Source organism: Trachymyrmex septentrionalis, unplaced genomic scaffold, assembly GCF_001594115.1.
Source record: "Trachymyrmex septentrionalis isolate Tsep2-gDNA-1 unplaced genomic scaffold, Tsep1.0 scaffold88, whole genome shotgun sequence".
In the NCBI taxonomy this organism is placed as follows: Eukaryota; Metazoa; Arthropoda; class Insecta; order Hymenoptera; family Formicidae; genus Trachymyrmex; species Trachymyrmex septentrionalis.
In genome coordinates, this window is record NW_017306070.1 from 1,043,660 (window position 1) to 1,058,227 (window position 14,568).

Consider the following 14,568-nt stretch of genomic DNA (forward strand, 5'->3'; position numbering starts at 1 on the left):
AATATAGAGTACTTTATTTTAAATATCATGATCACACATAATTATACATATAATGTCTTTTAAAGTTTTAACATAACCACCGACGAGATTAATTAAAGATCGACACGGGAGAGGACCCTTTATTAGTCATTATCGATATTAGTTAATGTAAATGAAATAAAAACATAATTGGGCATCAGACTCAACAGGTGACTCTGCTTACAATATGTGTGAATCTTCTGTTCTTTCCAATCTTCTTTGGTCATTGTATCAATTGTATATCGAATGTAGTTATGCGGTTCTTTGGCAAGTTTCATATATGGTATATTACTCATCGATCGTTTCGTGAATCATCCAGTCGGAATGAACAGAGTGAAGAAAAGGCGAGAGTTACATCTGTGTGCAAAATTCACGAAAAAGATCTTTACAAAAGGTGCAATCGATCAGAATTTAATGAGATTATCTCATTGATCTTGATAAAAATTTAAACTTGATAAGATTAAATTTTCCTGTGTGCGAAAAATAATCAGTCAGTGCGACTGACTTTACTTTTGCGTACTGCATTTCTCGGCCGAAAACGAAGTTACATTTGTGCAAATTGTGAAAAAACGGATTTCCGTTTTTTGTCACGCACTTCGTTTTGTTCGTGTTTCGTGCAATATATATATATATATTTCGGAAACAATAAACATTCTATATTTTCAGTAAGTGCGTTTCTTCTCTGAAACTTGAATATCGGAGCGTTCGATAAGTAAATCCTTATCGATTTCATCTTCCGATTGAACGAAATAAACAAGACATTTGAATTCATTCGATCGATGGTGACAATTTCGCTGGATAACGCAAGACGATAAAACGAAACTCTCCTATACTCGCATCTTCACAAAACTAATACATAAATTAATTAGAAATATATATACACGTAGAATATCTTTTTTTTTTTGTTTCGTTCGCTCGTTTTGAAATATCACTATGGATTGCGAGATACCTCGCGACTTACAGATGTCTCATCTACGGGCGATTCAAAAAGTACCGGGTAATACCGCTAATGAGAAATTACGTTGGATCGGAAAATTGACTTTGCACCAGACGAGCAAAGATCTGGAACAATTTCCGTCAGAATTACTGCCTATATTGCGTGTGGGAACTGCCATCAAGAAGAAGAAGCACGAGGATGTAACATCGGCGCTCAAGTGCGAAGACTCGACAATAATAAACCGGGCATTTAAAGCCTTCTGGTTTTTCGATGGCAGCCACAAGAAGATCATTAACGTCAGGTATTTCTGCGAACATCTGTTCCCTTACGTTTCTGTAAACACAAGGACACGTATTGTGCTAACACTCGCGCATCAATTATCCGGGAAGGATCCAGTTTTCGCGCAGGAAATATTTGCAGAAGTGACATCTATTTACGGGATTCAAATCGCTTATCCGTTGCTCATGGCTTGCGACGAGACTTTCATTTATAAAATAATCGTGGAGAAGGAATTCGTGCTGCCTGATAAAATTCTTACAAAGATCTTCTACAGGAATCCGGATTTGGTAGTTCGTTTTCTGAAATTATTGAAACCTCGTGAATTGAACGAGACTGAGCGCACTCCATTCGCGATCGGCATCGATAGATACAAATCTTTCCTCCCTAAATTAATAAAGAAACGACTGGAGGCTTTCGTGGAACTGTGTGAGATTCACGAGACTCATCCGCCGGATATTATTTTGAGCAACACGTGCGCCGAAATATTCCTGAAGAAAGCTCAGCAACACCTGATACAAAAGCCGCTTGTATATATCCGCATGTTACCATTCAAAAAAATTAATGACGATTTAATGGAGAGAGTATTTCCTGGTTTACTGCCCGCGAAAATGTCTTCTTTCGATACAGATAGTATGCTTGATTACTTGAAACATTATCCACGTGATAAACAATACGATCTACTCCGTAAGTCATACAAGGATAAATACGATGCCGAATTTCTCGACGAGACAAAAAATGTCACGCCTGCCTTATTACAATTATTACCTACCGAGGAACGGATCAAACAGGCTAGAATTAAAATCGAGAAGCAGAACTTAGAGAATGATCATTGTAAAGATACGATGGAATATGAAACAGTTTGGACTTGTTATTTACCTGTTAACGAAGTCATACCGGTTATCAAAGAAAAATTAAATAAAACTAAAGATGAAACAGATAGAATCGGTCTCCTTTTGCAAATGATTTATGTTTGTAATGTTAATAAAGATGATGATGCGTTGTTCGATACTTTGACATATTTTTTAAATAGGCATAAAAACGAAAACTCTTGGGTATTCCAACAAATATTCAATCAACTTTTACGAATATACGATTTACCTCATTTAAATGAAAAGCTGATTTCTCTTATACTAGACATCGTTCGATTGTTTTATGTAAAAAATGAATTCGTGCCGGAAGAAATGCTCTTGGCTATAATACATTTCAAACTTATACACAATATGCCAATCGAGGAATTGATCGATATGTTTCTAGAGAAGAATCGATGGTACATAAATTTTAACGTACTCAAAGAATATCCACAGTATGAGAGGCAGTGTCTCGTAACTTTCGCAAATCAAATTGAAAAGAAATCTTTTCAAGAGAATGATGAAAACAAAAATATTCTTTGCCAATTTTTTGTAGCAATATACGATTTTAACAACAGGTGTAAAAAATCGTGCGTTAAAATAGAAGAAATGACAATTAGGGATTATCCTTGGTTAATGAATGTTATTCACGAAGTAATACGTGTAGAAGAAGATTCTTGGAACATGAAAAATATATTGCAGAAGAATGAACCAGAACTGTACTGCAGTTGGTTTCCTTCAAATATCGCGAATGTAACATCAGGCGCAGCGCTCGCTCTATTGAAACGAGATTTACAAAACATACTTGACAATTGGGAAAAATACTTGGAAGACTGCATGAAAAACTATCATTCAAAATATGTACAACACTTCGTCAGAGCCACGCGATGGTACAAAGATTTACCCATTAAATTTGCTGAACGTTGCATGAAATATGTGTGCGATAATAGTACAGATGAAATATCATCTAGCCTAGTTATCTTGGCCCTTTTACTTCATGGTGATGAGCTGACAAAACTAATCGACCCTTTCACACCCACAGAAACAACGATAAATACCGATCATCCAAATGCCAAAGATAACTATAAAATTATACAAAATTTACCGTTAAGCATGAGACTTTCCAATCCACCAATATCTCTCGATCTCGTAGTTAGATTGTGCGTAGGAGATTACTTGTCAATAGCTTTGATGACGCTCATAAACGTAAGTAGGCGAACTTCTTCGCCTAAAGTTATATCAATCGCACAAAAGTTGATGAGTATGCGTGTAAGTACACGTAAGCACGGGGTTAGGCTGATGTACTTGGTAGCTACTATGCATGAACTTATAGACTTTCTCCAGAAAACATGGGCAACCGAGAACCATCATTCAGTACGACAAGTTTTATTCGAGGCATTCCAGAAATGTTTTCTCACAAAACCAAGTCCCGAAACTTGGTCCCTATATTGTCAAACTATGTCGACGTTGAGTCTCAATGACGAAGCATTGCTTTTGGAAATAAAGCTGTTTCCCGAGATCCCCAATGAATACGTCGTAAGGTATCTCGATCTATGGCTCAAAACGATAGACGATTTTCAAGGAATGGGACTGGATGATCAGAAAACAAACAAATACATTGTCAATTTCTTAGCGACGCTTACTGCATCTATTTTCAATCTTTTATCCGAAGAATTTGCTGAAAATATACTTCGAAGATTTTTATTCCATATGGATAGTAGTGTATCCAGAATAGCAAGACGTTTTACAATATCGTATATTTTATCAGAGGATAAGGATAAATATGCAGGACGCATGAAAGTATTCGCCGATGTTTTTCGTAACGCAGTGATAACTTATTGGAATATACCCCATTCTAAAAAAATGCACTTTTATCCAATCAACAAAGCCGTGCGTTTATTCATAGATGATTTCGTCAGTAGCTACATTAATAAATTCTGCTTTAATAAATCTATTAATCCGGAAATTATCGATAACATGCAAATGATATTTTTATCTGTCTTATCACCTGTACAGGACGCGAAGTCTTATTTATTGTTGATATACGCCAAAAAGTTGCAAGAATGCACATCAATTAATAACTCCTTTGGTCTGAAACTCGGTCAGCAGTTGCATGAATTAACCGACATTTTCTCATCGCTATTAGTCTTGTTTATGGCCGAGATTCTCAAGTACTTCCTAAGTAAAATATATGAACATTCCGATTTGGAAGAAGTCAAGCTTAGTGTCACAGAAGGCCTCATTGAAGCTGGCAATACGGATTCCTGTTTAATGGCTGTGACAATGTTACCATCGACGATCCAGACGAAACACGTAACAAGATACGATCGAATCGTTGAAAAATTACGAGAAATGCATGAGGAGTTTGCTATCAAGGCCATTTTATGCAATCATTTAAATGAAACGGATTTGAAAATTACTTAAACGAATCGAGTGAGTCATATGTTGTTGTGTATTCTCCGCGATATTTTGTTGCGATAAATAACATTTTGTTATATAATGTGATGATGGAATGATAAAACCTTTATACATGTTAAACTATTCATGGATATATCTTTAATAAATAGAAGTCATTGAATTTTTATAAAAGAAAATATTTTAAATAGAATAATTATTGAATATTTTCTATTTTGCACGATATGAGTCTAAAGTTATTTTCTTTCTTTTTCAGAAAATTATTTAAAATGTTTCTTGAAGAAATGAATATTATAAGAGCTGTTAGTTCGATGGATAAAATAAAGACATACATATTTTTACAGCGATTATACATGAATAAAAGTTTGTAAATTATACATTAAAGATTTATCAAAATATAAATAAATATATTTTAAAATAAGTACCTTGGTATTGTATATTCATTTTAATTAATTATAAATTATTTAATATGCTTCAATACATTATTTATTTCAATACATTAAAGTAATTCAAGTAACTGATGAATGTACTTTTTATGGCGCATGATGACTTTTTCACTAAAATAATTTTCTAGTATCTTCCTTGAACAATCTTTTTGTAAAGTAAAAACAAGAGGTAAAACAAAATAATAGGTTTTTTTTTACTCTAAATTGTGCGCCGTGCGATTTTAAAACTGATGTAATAATAGATTCGCGTTGCTTGAAATTCTCAAAAATTTGAAAAGAAAGAGCGAAGATGCTCAGTATAAAAAGTACAAGCAACGCAAACAGATCTATTATATTGATTGTCCATATTGGATCCGCCATTTTGAATTCTGCAAATCCGGATGCGAATTCACGATTGTGATCCAAACACACATACACACACCATTATTAAATACTTAAATTTTATAAAATAGAAAAGTAATTATAGATAAATATTTAATTAAATAATTTCAATTATTGGATATAATGTTAAATAATATAATTAAAAATAGAAATAACAAAATCAGATAATTTATCGATCCTGATTGATATCTGGAATTAATAAATGGGAAATGAATAATATATATAAGCAAATATAATAGTCTACGTCTTATTTTATGAACGTTAAGTGACGTTTTTTTAAAAAATCAGGTACATCTGATAATTTTTAATCAACTTATGCAGCTAATGATAATGCAATTATCCAATTTTATTATAAATTTTTATATTTTTATAAAAGAAAATTTATTGTAGAATATTTTACATTTATTGTATTTACAATTATTATAAAGATTAAATTTCGATATTTTTACAAATCCATATTTATATATGTTTGCGAAATCTATCAAGTTTCCTAAATCCTAAATCCTAAATAAAAAAGATTGACAATAATAAAACTAATACTATTGATACGAGTACAAATGTCAAGGGCAATAATAATTGAACTAATTTTATTTTGACGCCATTTATCTTTTCATTATTGTTATTTAATAATTATAAAATACTTTTTTTCAATCAAATCATTAAAATTATGTATTAGTTAATTATTAAATATTAATGATTTCTTTTATTAATCTATGTTTTTACATACCACAAATTTAACCAGCTTTCACAGTTTTACCAAATGTGAATGTACCAATCTACAGAATGTGTACCAATGTGTATATCATCGCATACAATAAATGAATTGCAGCCTACTCAACCAGCACCGGAATAATTATGTAAGTTTTTTTGAAAATAATAATGGGAGCGTCCCATTGATTACGTTGTGATTGACCACAATTACTTACAGCCATCGGTACCTAAGATTTCTCACTGTTCAAGCGCTGTGAGTGGCTGATGATCAATCACGACAAATGGACACCACTCGAAAATAATCATTCAATAATTATTCAATAAATGTCAAATATTATTTTTGAAGAACAGTTAAATATAAATAACTCAGAAATCTAAAGGAAATTAATTAATATATAAATAATATTAATTACATCTTCATTTATAATTTATTATATATTTAAAATCCGAACACAAGCATTTATTTTTTTTTTATCCTTGGTACAATTATATCCCGCGATAAGACAACATTTATTAAATGATATGACGAAATCTTGCATAAAAATTATAATCTGCTATTACGTAGATATATTTACAAAAATAGATCCAGAAGTATTTCCTAAAATATTGATAAACATTTGCGCAATTATTATAATTTCAAAATAGAATTTCTGTAACGATATGACGAATCATCTTAGTAGTGTATTTGCAAAATTAAATTAAAAAATTGTTCAATAATTGAGAAAAATATTTTAGCTGTATCATATTTAAAACATTTAGAAATATATAATTAAACTATGTACTTAAGAAAATACACAATTATTCTTAAATTATATTATAGAAATATTACAACATGAAATATTACACATTTAATATGGTAAAATTTTAAATATAACGATTTTTTAAATAATCCCAGAATAAACTTTCAAGGGATGTCCTTTTTGTGGTTTAAAAAAAATTTTTTATTGAATTATTTCAATTTTAAATAATTCATCTTTAAGTAGGTGGCTTTAACATAGGAGATTCACCTTTTTTTGGACTTGAATTTATTTCTTGTTGCTCCAATCTACGATGTCTTAACATTGTAGATATTACCCCATTAAAGCTAGCAATTTTTTTCTTGGCACTACCTTTTGGGGTACTTTCGCCAATTCTCCGAACAGGTAATCTTGGTAATGACATTTCATCCATAAAATCAAAGTCAGATTTTTCTTCAGTTCTGTAAAGATAATGTCAATATATAGAAACAAAATTAAAATAATTAAAATATTGCTACTGAAAACTTACTTATATTCTGGAGATTCGAGCTCCTGTTGTAGATTGTTTGAAGGAACAGGGGAAGGCCCTCGTCTGCCAGGACACTTCCATTCAAGTTCTAGAATGCAATTATTTACTTCCAAACCTTCAATTAATGAGAGCATCTCCTCAGCCTTTATATTCCATTTATGCTATACAAATAGAAAATAAAGATATTTGTTGAAAATTAACACGATAAGGTTTTAAATGTAAGCTTAGACATTTATATATATTAGTAAGTAGTACAAAAACAATCAATTAGGTATATATGTGTAAAAGAATCTTTTATAAAATTATATAGATTATACATAATAAGGATTTGATTAAAGATTGACATATCAAATAAATATGATTCTATTTTACCTTTTCATCTATTTCATATTTCTCATCATCTGAACACTCTACAGACCAATCTTCTTCAGTGCGTTCCATTTTCTTTGGTAAATGTTAAGACTTCGTCAATCTTAAATTTTGATAAAAATATACTGAATCAATGGTGTTTTCGCGTAAAAATAAAGATTTAATAAGAAAAATGTGTCGCTTTGTTTCGTAAACCGAAATATCAAGCATTAATCATTAAATTATTAGTTGACAACTATTCAGGTTAGGAAAACTGTCACAACCGCGAAATACCGCGATACGATTGTATTTTTATGCATGGTGGAAGTTACTGGTTAGTAGTACGCCCATCAGCGTATCCGGTTAGCCGCCGTCTCATAAGCGGAAATTTACAGCGGAACGGAACAGTGCGACCAATCACAACTCTGCTTTCTTTTCTGCGATTGTGATTGGCCCCGTTGTTCCGTTTCGCTGTATATTTCCACTTATGGGACAGCAGCCTCAAGTATTCGATGTAAACTAGGACCCTTGAATTCTTGGTACTTGGTAGTTTATGCCTGACTCTTGTTTCGAATGAAAACATTGTGAAATAAGAGTGAACAAACTTATAAAGGATAAAAAGGATAAAAACTCACGATGCAACTTGTTGCATCTATATAAATATTCGAAACATATATATTTCTTAAAAATCGTACATTTATGACAGAGCTTTATAAAGAAAGTTTTAACATTTTTTAATAAATAAATATTCAGTAATACTGATTGCAATGCTTATCACATTTTTTTTCTAACTTGTTTATATGTTCTGAAAAATAACTTTTAAAATTAAAGTGAATATTTTTATTTTTTAGGTAAAATGTTGAGCAAAAAGCCAATTCGAACTTATCAGAGAAAACCTACAAAGAAACCTTTTATAAATTCATCTGCTGTATCAAGTGATTTTGTGGGAAACAGTCGTTTTAGAAATGAATTGTTTAATGACTCTTTAAATTATGATCCATTCGAAACGACATTTGACAGACTTGCCAAAGAAGTAGTGTAAGAAAAATTTGTAATAAATAGATTGAACATGTTCATATTTTATTAATTTATTTTTGTTTATATTTTATAAGAATTGACTTTATTTTTGTGTATTATATGTATTAAAGATTTTATATGCTATGTGTATATTTAATCCTAAATTTATATATATTTTTCAACACAGAATACCTCCTATGCCATTGGATACAAATCAAAATGATTCATGGAAAAGCAGTAGCAGTGATGGTGATATTACTGCAACAAGTCTAAAATCTGAACATATAGATTCTGATCTTATACACAATAGTACACCTAGTTCAATAAATGTTAACCATAAATTGACTCGTAAATGCAGGAAACAAAAAAAATCTGAATCAGAAGTTATGGTTTCTATAGGAATGTTGTCTAAAAAAACAAAAAAAATGTCAGTTAAAGATAAAACATACTTAGGAAAAGCACAGGTATGTCGTTTTTTTTTCCAATAAATGATTGAATTTATTTTTAATTGTATGTATTAATAACCAGGGGCAGAAGAGACAAGCAAACAAGATAAAAAAAAAGAAAGAGCTAAAAAATAAGTCTAAGCCTAGTCATGCAATGAACAGAAATAAGTCTAAGCCTAGTGTATGCAATGAACAGATATCTCATATAAATTCTAATGCTCTAGATAATTTGGAAGATGTCTCATATAAAAACGATATTTTATGCAGCAATACTCATGAATCTTTGCTACAAAATGTTTTAAAGATTGACAAAACAATTACATCACAAAATCAATCAATTATAATTAATGAATTCATTGCTGATTTTAAGCATAACTATCAACAAATCATCAAACCATGTTTTGTTAAATTAAATGCTTGTACTGTGCAGAATTACACATTGAATCATGAAAAGTTTTTAGAAAATAAGCAAGATACATTGCATGATACAAAATTCTTGTTACAAGATACTTTACAAACTAAGAAAAATATTTCTAAAGTACAAAGTACTGTTTCACAATCAATCTCAAATGAACATAATGAGTTTAATGACTTTAAACATACGTTAGTTAAACATTGTTCTGTAGCATTGTGCAATAATATTGTTAAAGATCGGCATGCATTACAAAGTAAAAGAAACATGGAAGATACTATCAATATAAAAGATAAACCAAACATATCACATTTGGTTTTCAGTAACTCGTCTGAAATTATTCCAAACTGCAACAAAAGTATTGAACTTACATCATATGATACAAAGAAAAAAAGAGATCTAATAAAAAATAGTTTTGTAAAAGTGGAAAGATTAGAAATAGGAGAGTTTGCAAAAGAAAATAATACAGTATTTGAAAAAAAGCCTAACATATTTTCTAGCACTCCTTTTAACAAACGAGTCAAACCTAGTTTAGTAGTATTATCTCCTATTAAGTCTAATATTTATAACAAATCACATTGGAGTCAAGAAGATTCATTAGCAACTACAGAAGAAGATATTTCCGACATTGATCAGAAAAATTCTCATTCTTTATTTACGATATCGGAAGATTCTAAACTCAATTCTACAGATGTACAGGAACAGCAAATACAAATTTTATTGTCCCAGAAATCACAAACTACAAATTCTGTTGTTAAAAATGGAGTGATGTCTTACAAGAATGATGTTCATGCAGATGTTACTCAAAAATATGATACAGAATGTGATGTTAAAACGGAAATTCCGTATTTATTAAATATATCTACTTGTCAATCACGATCATTATTTGATGATACAACATATAGTCACAATCATTCGCCGAAAGATATAAATAAAGATAAAATAAAAAAGGAACGTTCTGATACGCGTAAATTTATAGAAACTATATTTATAGATTCATCCATTGACTTATGTTTAAAACAAAAGCAATTATCAAGTAATAATAAAGCTGATGCAAGCTCACCGTATGTATCACCTTCCAAAGTATGTTCAACATTCAAAGATTTAGATAATATGCAAAAAAATAAATTTCAAGAAAATCATGATATAACAGAAATAAATATAATAGAAGCAATTCATGAGAGCCTTAAAGATAAAACTGTTAATAAACACAGTTTATTTGATAAAAGTCAAGATAATATTAACATGAATGCTCGTGTGCTGCTTACACGATTACATGATCCGATTAGAATAGGAAGAAGAATGCAATATCCTAAATGGCATTTAAGCATGTCAAATATTTCCGATAGTGTAAATAATGAAGCCGTACAATCAAACAACGAAGTTCACTATGGTACAATTGACAAAGATCTTTCTAATGTTCAATCAGCACATAATTCTGAGCATTCTAAGAATGTAAATTTGTCTCGCAATCATTTTAAATCCTTGACTCAACCGTATAGTGACACAAATGAACAAATGAATCAATCTGTTTTTTTAAAACCGGGCAAGTATTGGGCTAGATCTTTGTCAATATTAAATAATGTAAACGATGAATCTAATTTAGACAAATTAAGTATCGGAAAGGGGAAAAAATGGAGGCACAGCGTCAAAAATGTACTGGATATGCAAAAACAAGGTATTTTTTTATATTATTTTTTTATTTCTTTCTTATTTCTTCACACCAATTGATTCATCTTTTTGATCTCTGTATTAAAGTAACTTAAAAAATTAATAGTTTACGAGATATTCTTATCCTACAAAGATAAAATGATAGATTAAAATATGACAATCTATATATTTTTTGTGCAAATACTTAAGGATCATCAATTAAGACATTAAAATTTTGTATAAATATTAATATTTGTAATTTGCTTGAAAAACAATTGAAGATAACTTGTTAAACAAAATTGTTATTTAGAAGCACTAACCAATAACATCTTATAAACAAATATAATAAGAGATCTTAAATGATTTTTATATTTAATTTTTACATTTTGATGCTGTTTTTTACATTGTACAATTTTTAAAGTGATAATATTTCAAGATCTGATACATTTTTATAATAATGAGATTGAGCAAATATAAAAAAAGTTTTGATACTTACGTTTAAAGTCTTTACTAAATGGGTTTGTAGTATTTATAACCTGATAATATTATATAATATGTATGTAGTGGCAGACAATATTAAAATTGTAATAATCGTGCAGGAATTTTTCAAAGTTGTTTGAAAAAGGATAACGATGATACGAATTTATCTAGCGACAAGTTTAACATATCAAACGCATCATCGTTTAACAGTAACAAATGTAAAGAATTTGATTTAGCGAGTTATCCTAGGTTTTCTAAAAGAATCTCTGTAAGAGTTGTACTTAATAGTACAAACACTAAGTGTGAAATCAAAGACACTCCATTTCTTGAGGCATTTGGAATAACTGCAGAAAAATCTTCAAACTCGAAATTATCATGTAAGTATCATTTTTATTCTCATATTACTGTGCATAATTTACTCGTTTTACGGCATTACATTTTTATATATACACAGAATGTTATATTAATAATTAGTACAAATTAAATAAATATTTACAGACTGGGAAAAATCATTGATACATAACAATCAAATTATCAATAATCATTCCAGTATTGCAAGAGATGTTGTTTTACAGAGATGTTCACAAAACTGTTATATTCCTTTTGAAGATTGTTTTCCAGATTTGTATGCAGATCTTAGTATATATTTATACAAATTGTTTTAATTAATGTAAATATATATAAATTGTAATATTAATTATTCTGTTCTTATTGGTAGGTATTTGGAACATTGCCATAAAATAGGCGAAGGTGTTTATGGAGAAGTTTTTCTTCATGAATGTGAAGGTAAAAAATCTGTTATAAAAATTATTCCTATAGAAAATGAACAATTAGTCAATGGTGAACCACAAAAGAAATTTAATGAAATATTGTCAGAAATTGTGATTGCAAAGTGAGTCAATTAATCAATTGTATGCACATATTGATGATATTGTTGACAAAAATCATGAAAGAAGATATTTGCAGGGAATTGGATAATCTAAAAGTAAATGATACCTATAAAACTAATGGATTTGTAGAAGTTAAAAATATCAGCTGTATTATAGGAAAATATCCAGAAAAACTCTTAGAACTTTGGAATATTTATGATAATCACAAAACGTCCGATAATGATTGTCCATCGATGTTTGATGAAAATCAATTGTATATTGCTCTTGAACTGAGCCACGGTGGGGAAGATCTTGAAGCCTTTGTATTTCAAACTGCGGAGGAGGCTTGCGCTCTATTTTTACAGGTTAATTATAGGTTGTTTATATCACCGAGATATATCAAATGACAACAATGCTTGATGAATTATTAGTTCACTGTTTATAAATTTTTGTATTTTATAGACTGCATTGGCCTTAGCAGTTGCAGAAAAAGCACTTGAATTTGAACACAGAGATTTGCATTGGGGTAATGTATTAATATCAAGAACAAAAGAGCAATATATATATTATAATCTCGGAGGGAGAGAGATCAAGTTTCCTAGTAAAGGTGTAAAGGTTTGTTCTACGAAAAATATTTTAAATACTATTACAACTTTTTTTTATAATCCTATTAAATTTTTCTTAAGGTATCTATAATAGATTTTACTCTATCGAGGATGTTGTACCAAGGATGTTGCATATATAATGATCTTGCACTAGATCCAGCTTTATTTACTGCTCATGGTGAATATCAATTTGAGATTTATCGTCTTATGCGCGACAAAATTCAGTAAGTCATACATTTTATTTCTTATCTTTTTTTGTATACTGTTTGTTTGTACTTCCATCATATGTGCAGGAATGATTGGCGAAAATTTGAACCGTATACGAATGTTTTGTGGTTGCATTACATTTTGGATAAAATGATTACTGCGGTAAGATACAAAAAGAAAAACTTGAAAGTTCACAAGCACGCTGTTATTAGATTAAAAGAATTTAAAGATATAATTTTAAACTACAATAGTGCATACGACTTTGTAATCAATTCTGATAGCATCGTGTAATTATGATGCAAGCCTTTATAAAATGTCTCTATAATAAATCAAATTTTTTGAAATTTTCTAGATATTCTGTTATATATTTAGCTTAAATATAGTTGTATATACAAATAATTATTAAATTATTCTAATATTAAAATAAGAAAATTATGATATTGATATGACTCGTTTTAATATTGGTAAACTTTTTCAACAATAAAATTGTGATACAAAACGATATACTAGATGAGTGAGGCAAATTTATAAAGTGGTGGCAGAATTTTTCGCCGATCATACATCCACACGTAGTGACTAACACAAAATTCATTACGATTAAAAGGATTAAAATCGCGGCAACAGTCGCTACGTGTGGCTATACGATCGGCAAAAAATTCGAAATTATCTGCTTTAATAAGGAAGATGAAATGTTAACTCAGACTCAATTTCGATATTAATAAATATACATCGATGTTATTATTGTTTATATTTTTATCTTCTGTCCGCGGTACATCCTTCTTTCTCGCTTAATAAAGTAATAGAAATGTATAAAATTGTTGGCATTGAATTAATCAAAGTTAAATTTCTTCTTAATATTGCTTTGAAAATCCAAAATCAAAATTGTATTATTTGCGCTGTCATTTATATTACAGGAAAAATTCATTCAACCATACTCGTGCATTACTTCCTGGCAACAATAATATATATTCTGTGATTGTACAATAATTTAACAAAATTCATAAAATATCTTTCAAAACGGGATCTTTTTATTTTGTTACAATTATTTCGTTTTTTTAGTAAAAAATGTTTGTTAATTTGTTTTAATGGCAAAAAATAAAAAATTGAGAGACAACATCACACGGTGTTCCCAAGCGGTCACCCATCCAAGTACTGACCGTGCTCAACGTTGCTTGACTTCAGTGATCAGACGAGAACTGGTACTTTCAACGTGATTTGGACGTTGTCCGATTA

At 29.8% G+C, this 14,568-nt stretch overlaps 2 protein-coding genes across 2 annotated transcripts; one reads left to right on the forward strand and one right to left on the reverse strand.

The window, feature by feature from the left end:
* Positions 1-316: 316 nt before the first annotated feature.
* On the forward strand, positions 317-13,645 carry LOC108755552. The gene is given in 14 exon segments (XM_018498632.1): positions 317-3,726; positions 7,899-7,909; positions 7,911-7,951; positions 7,954-7,983; positions 8,501-8,687; positions 8,854-9,130; positions 9,195-11,202; positions 11,774-12,031; positions 12,153-12,279; positions 12,373-12,546; positions 12,621-12,888; positions 12,986-13,138; positions 13,210-13,352; positions 13,422-13,645. Coding segments are annotated over 14 exon segments (6,657 nt in total). The 5' UTR covers positions 317-951; the 3' UTR covers positions 13,627-13,645.
* Positions 6,919-7,958, reverse strand: LOC108755551 (PAXIP1-associated glutamate-rich protein 1). The gene is made up of 3 exons (XM_018498631.1): positions 7,674-7,958; positions 7,302-7,462; positions 6,919-7,233 (listed from the first exon to the last, which is right to left on the reverse strand). Exons 1-3 carry the CDS (start codon positions 7,740-7,742, stop codon positions 7,011-7,013), a joined length of 453 nt encoding a protein of 150 aa, XP_018354133.1. The 5' UTR covers positions 7,743-7,958; the 3' UTR covers positions 6,919-7,010.
* Positions 13,646-14,568: the final 923 nt, after the last annotated feature.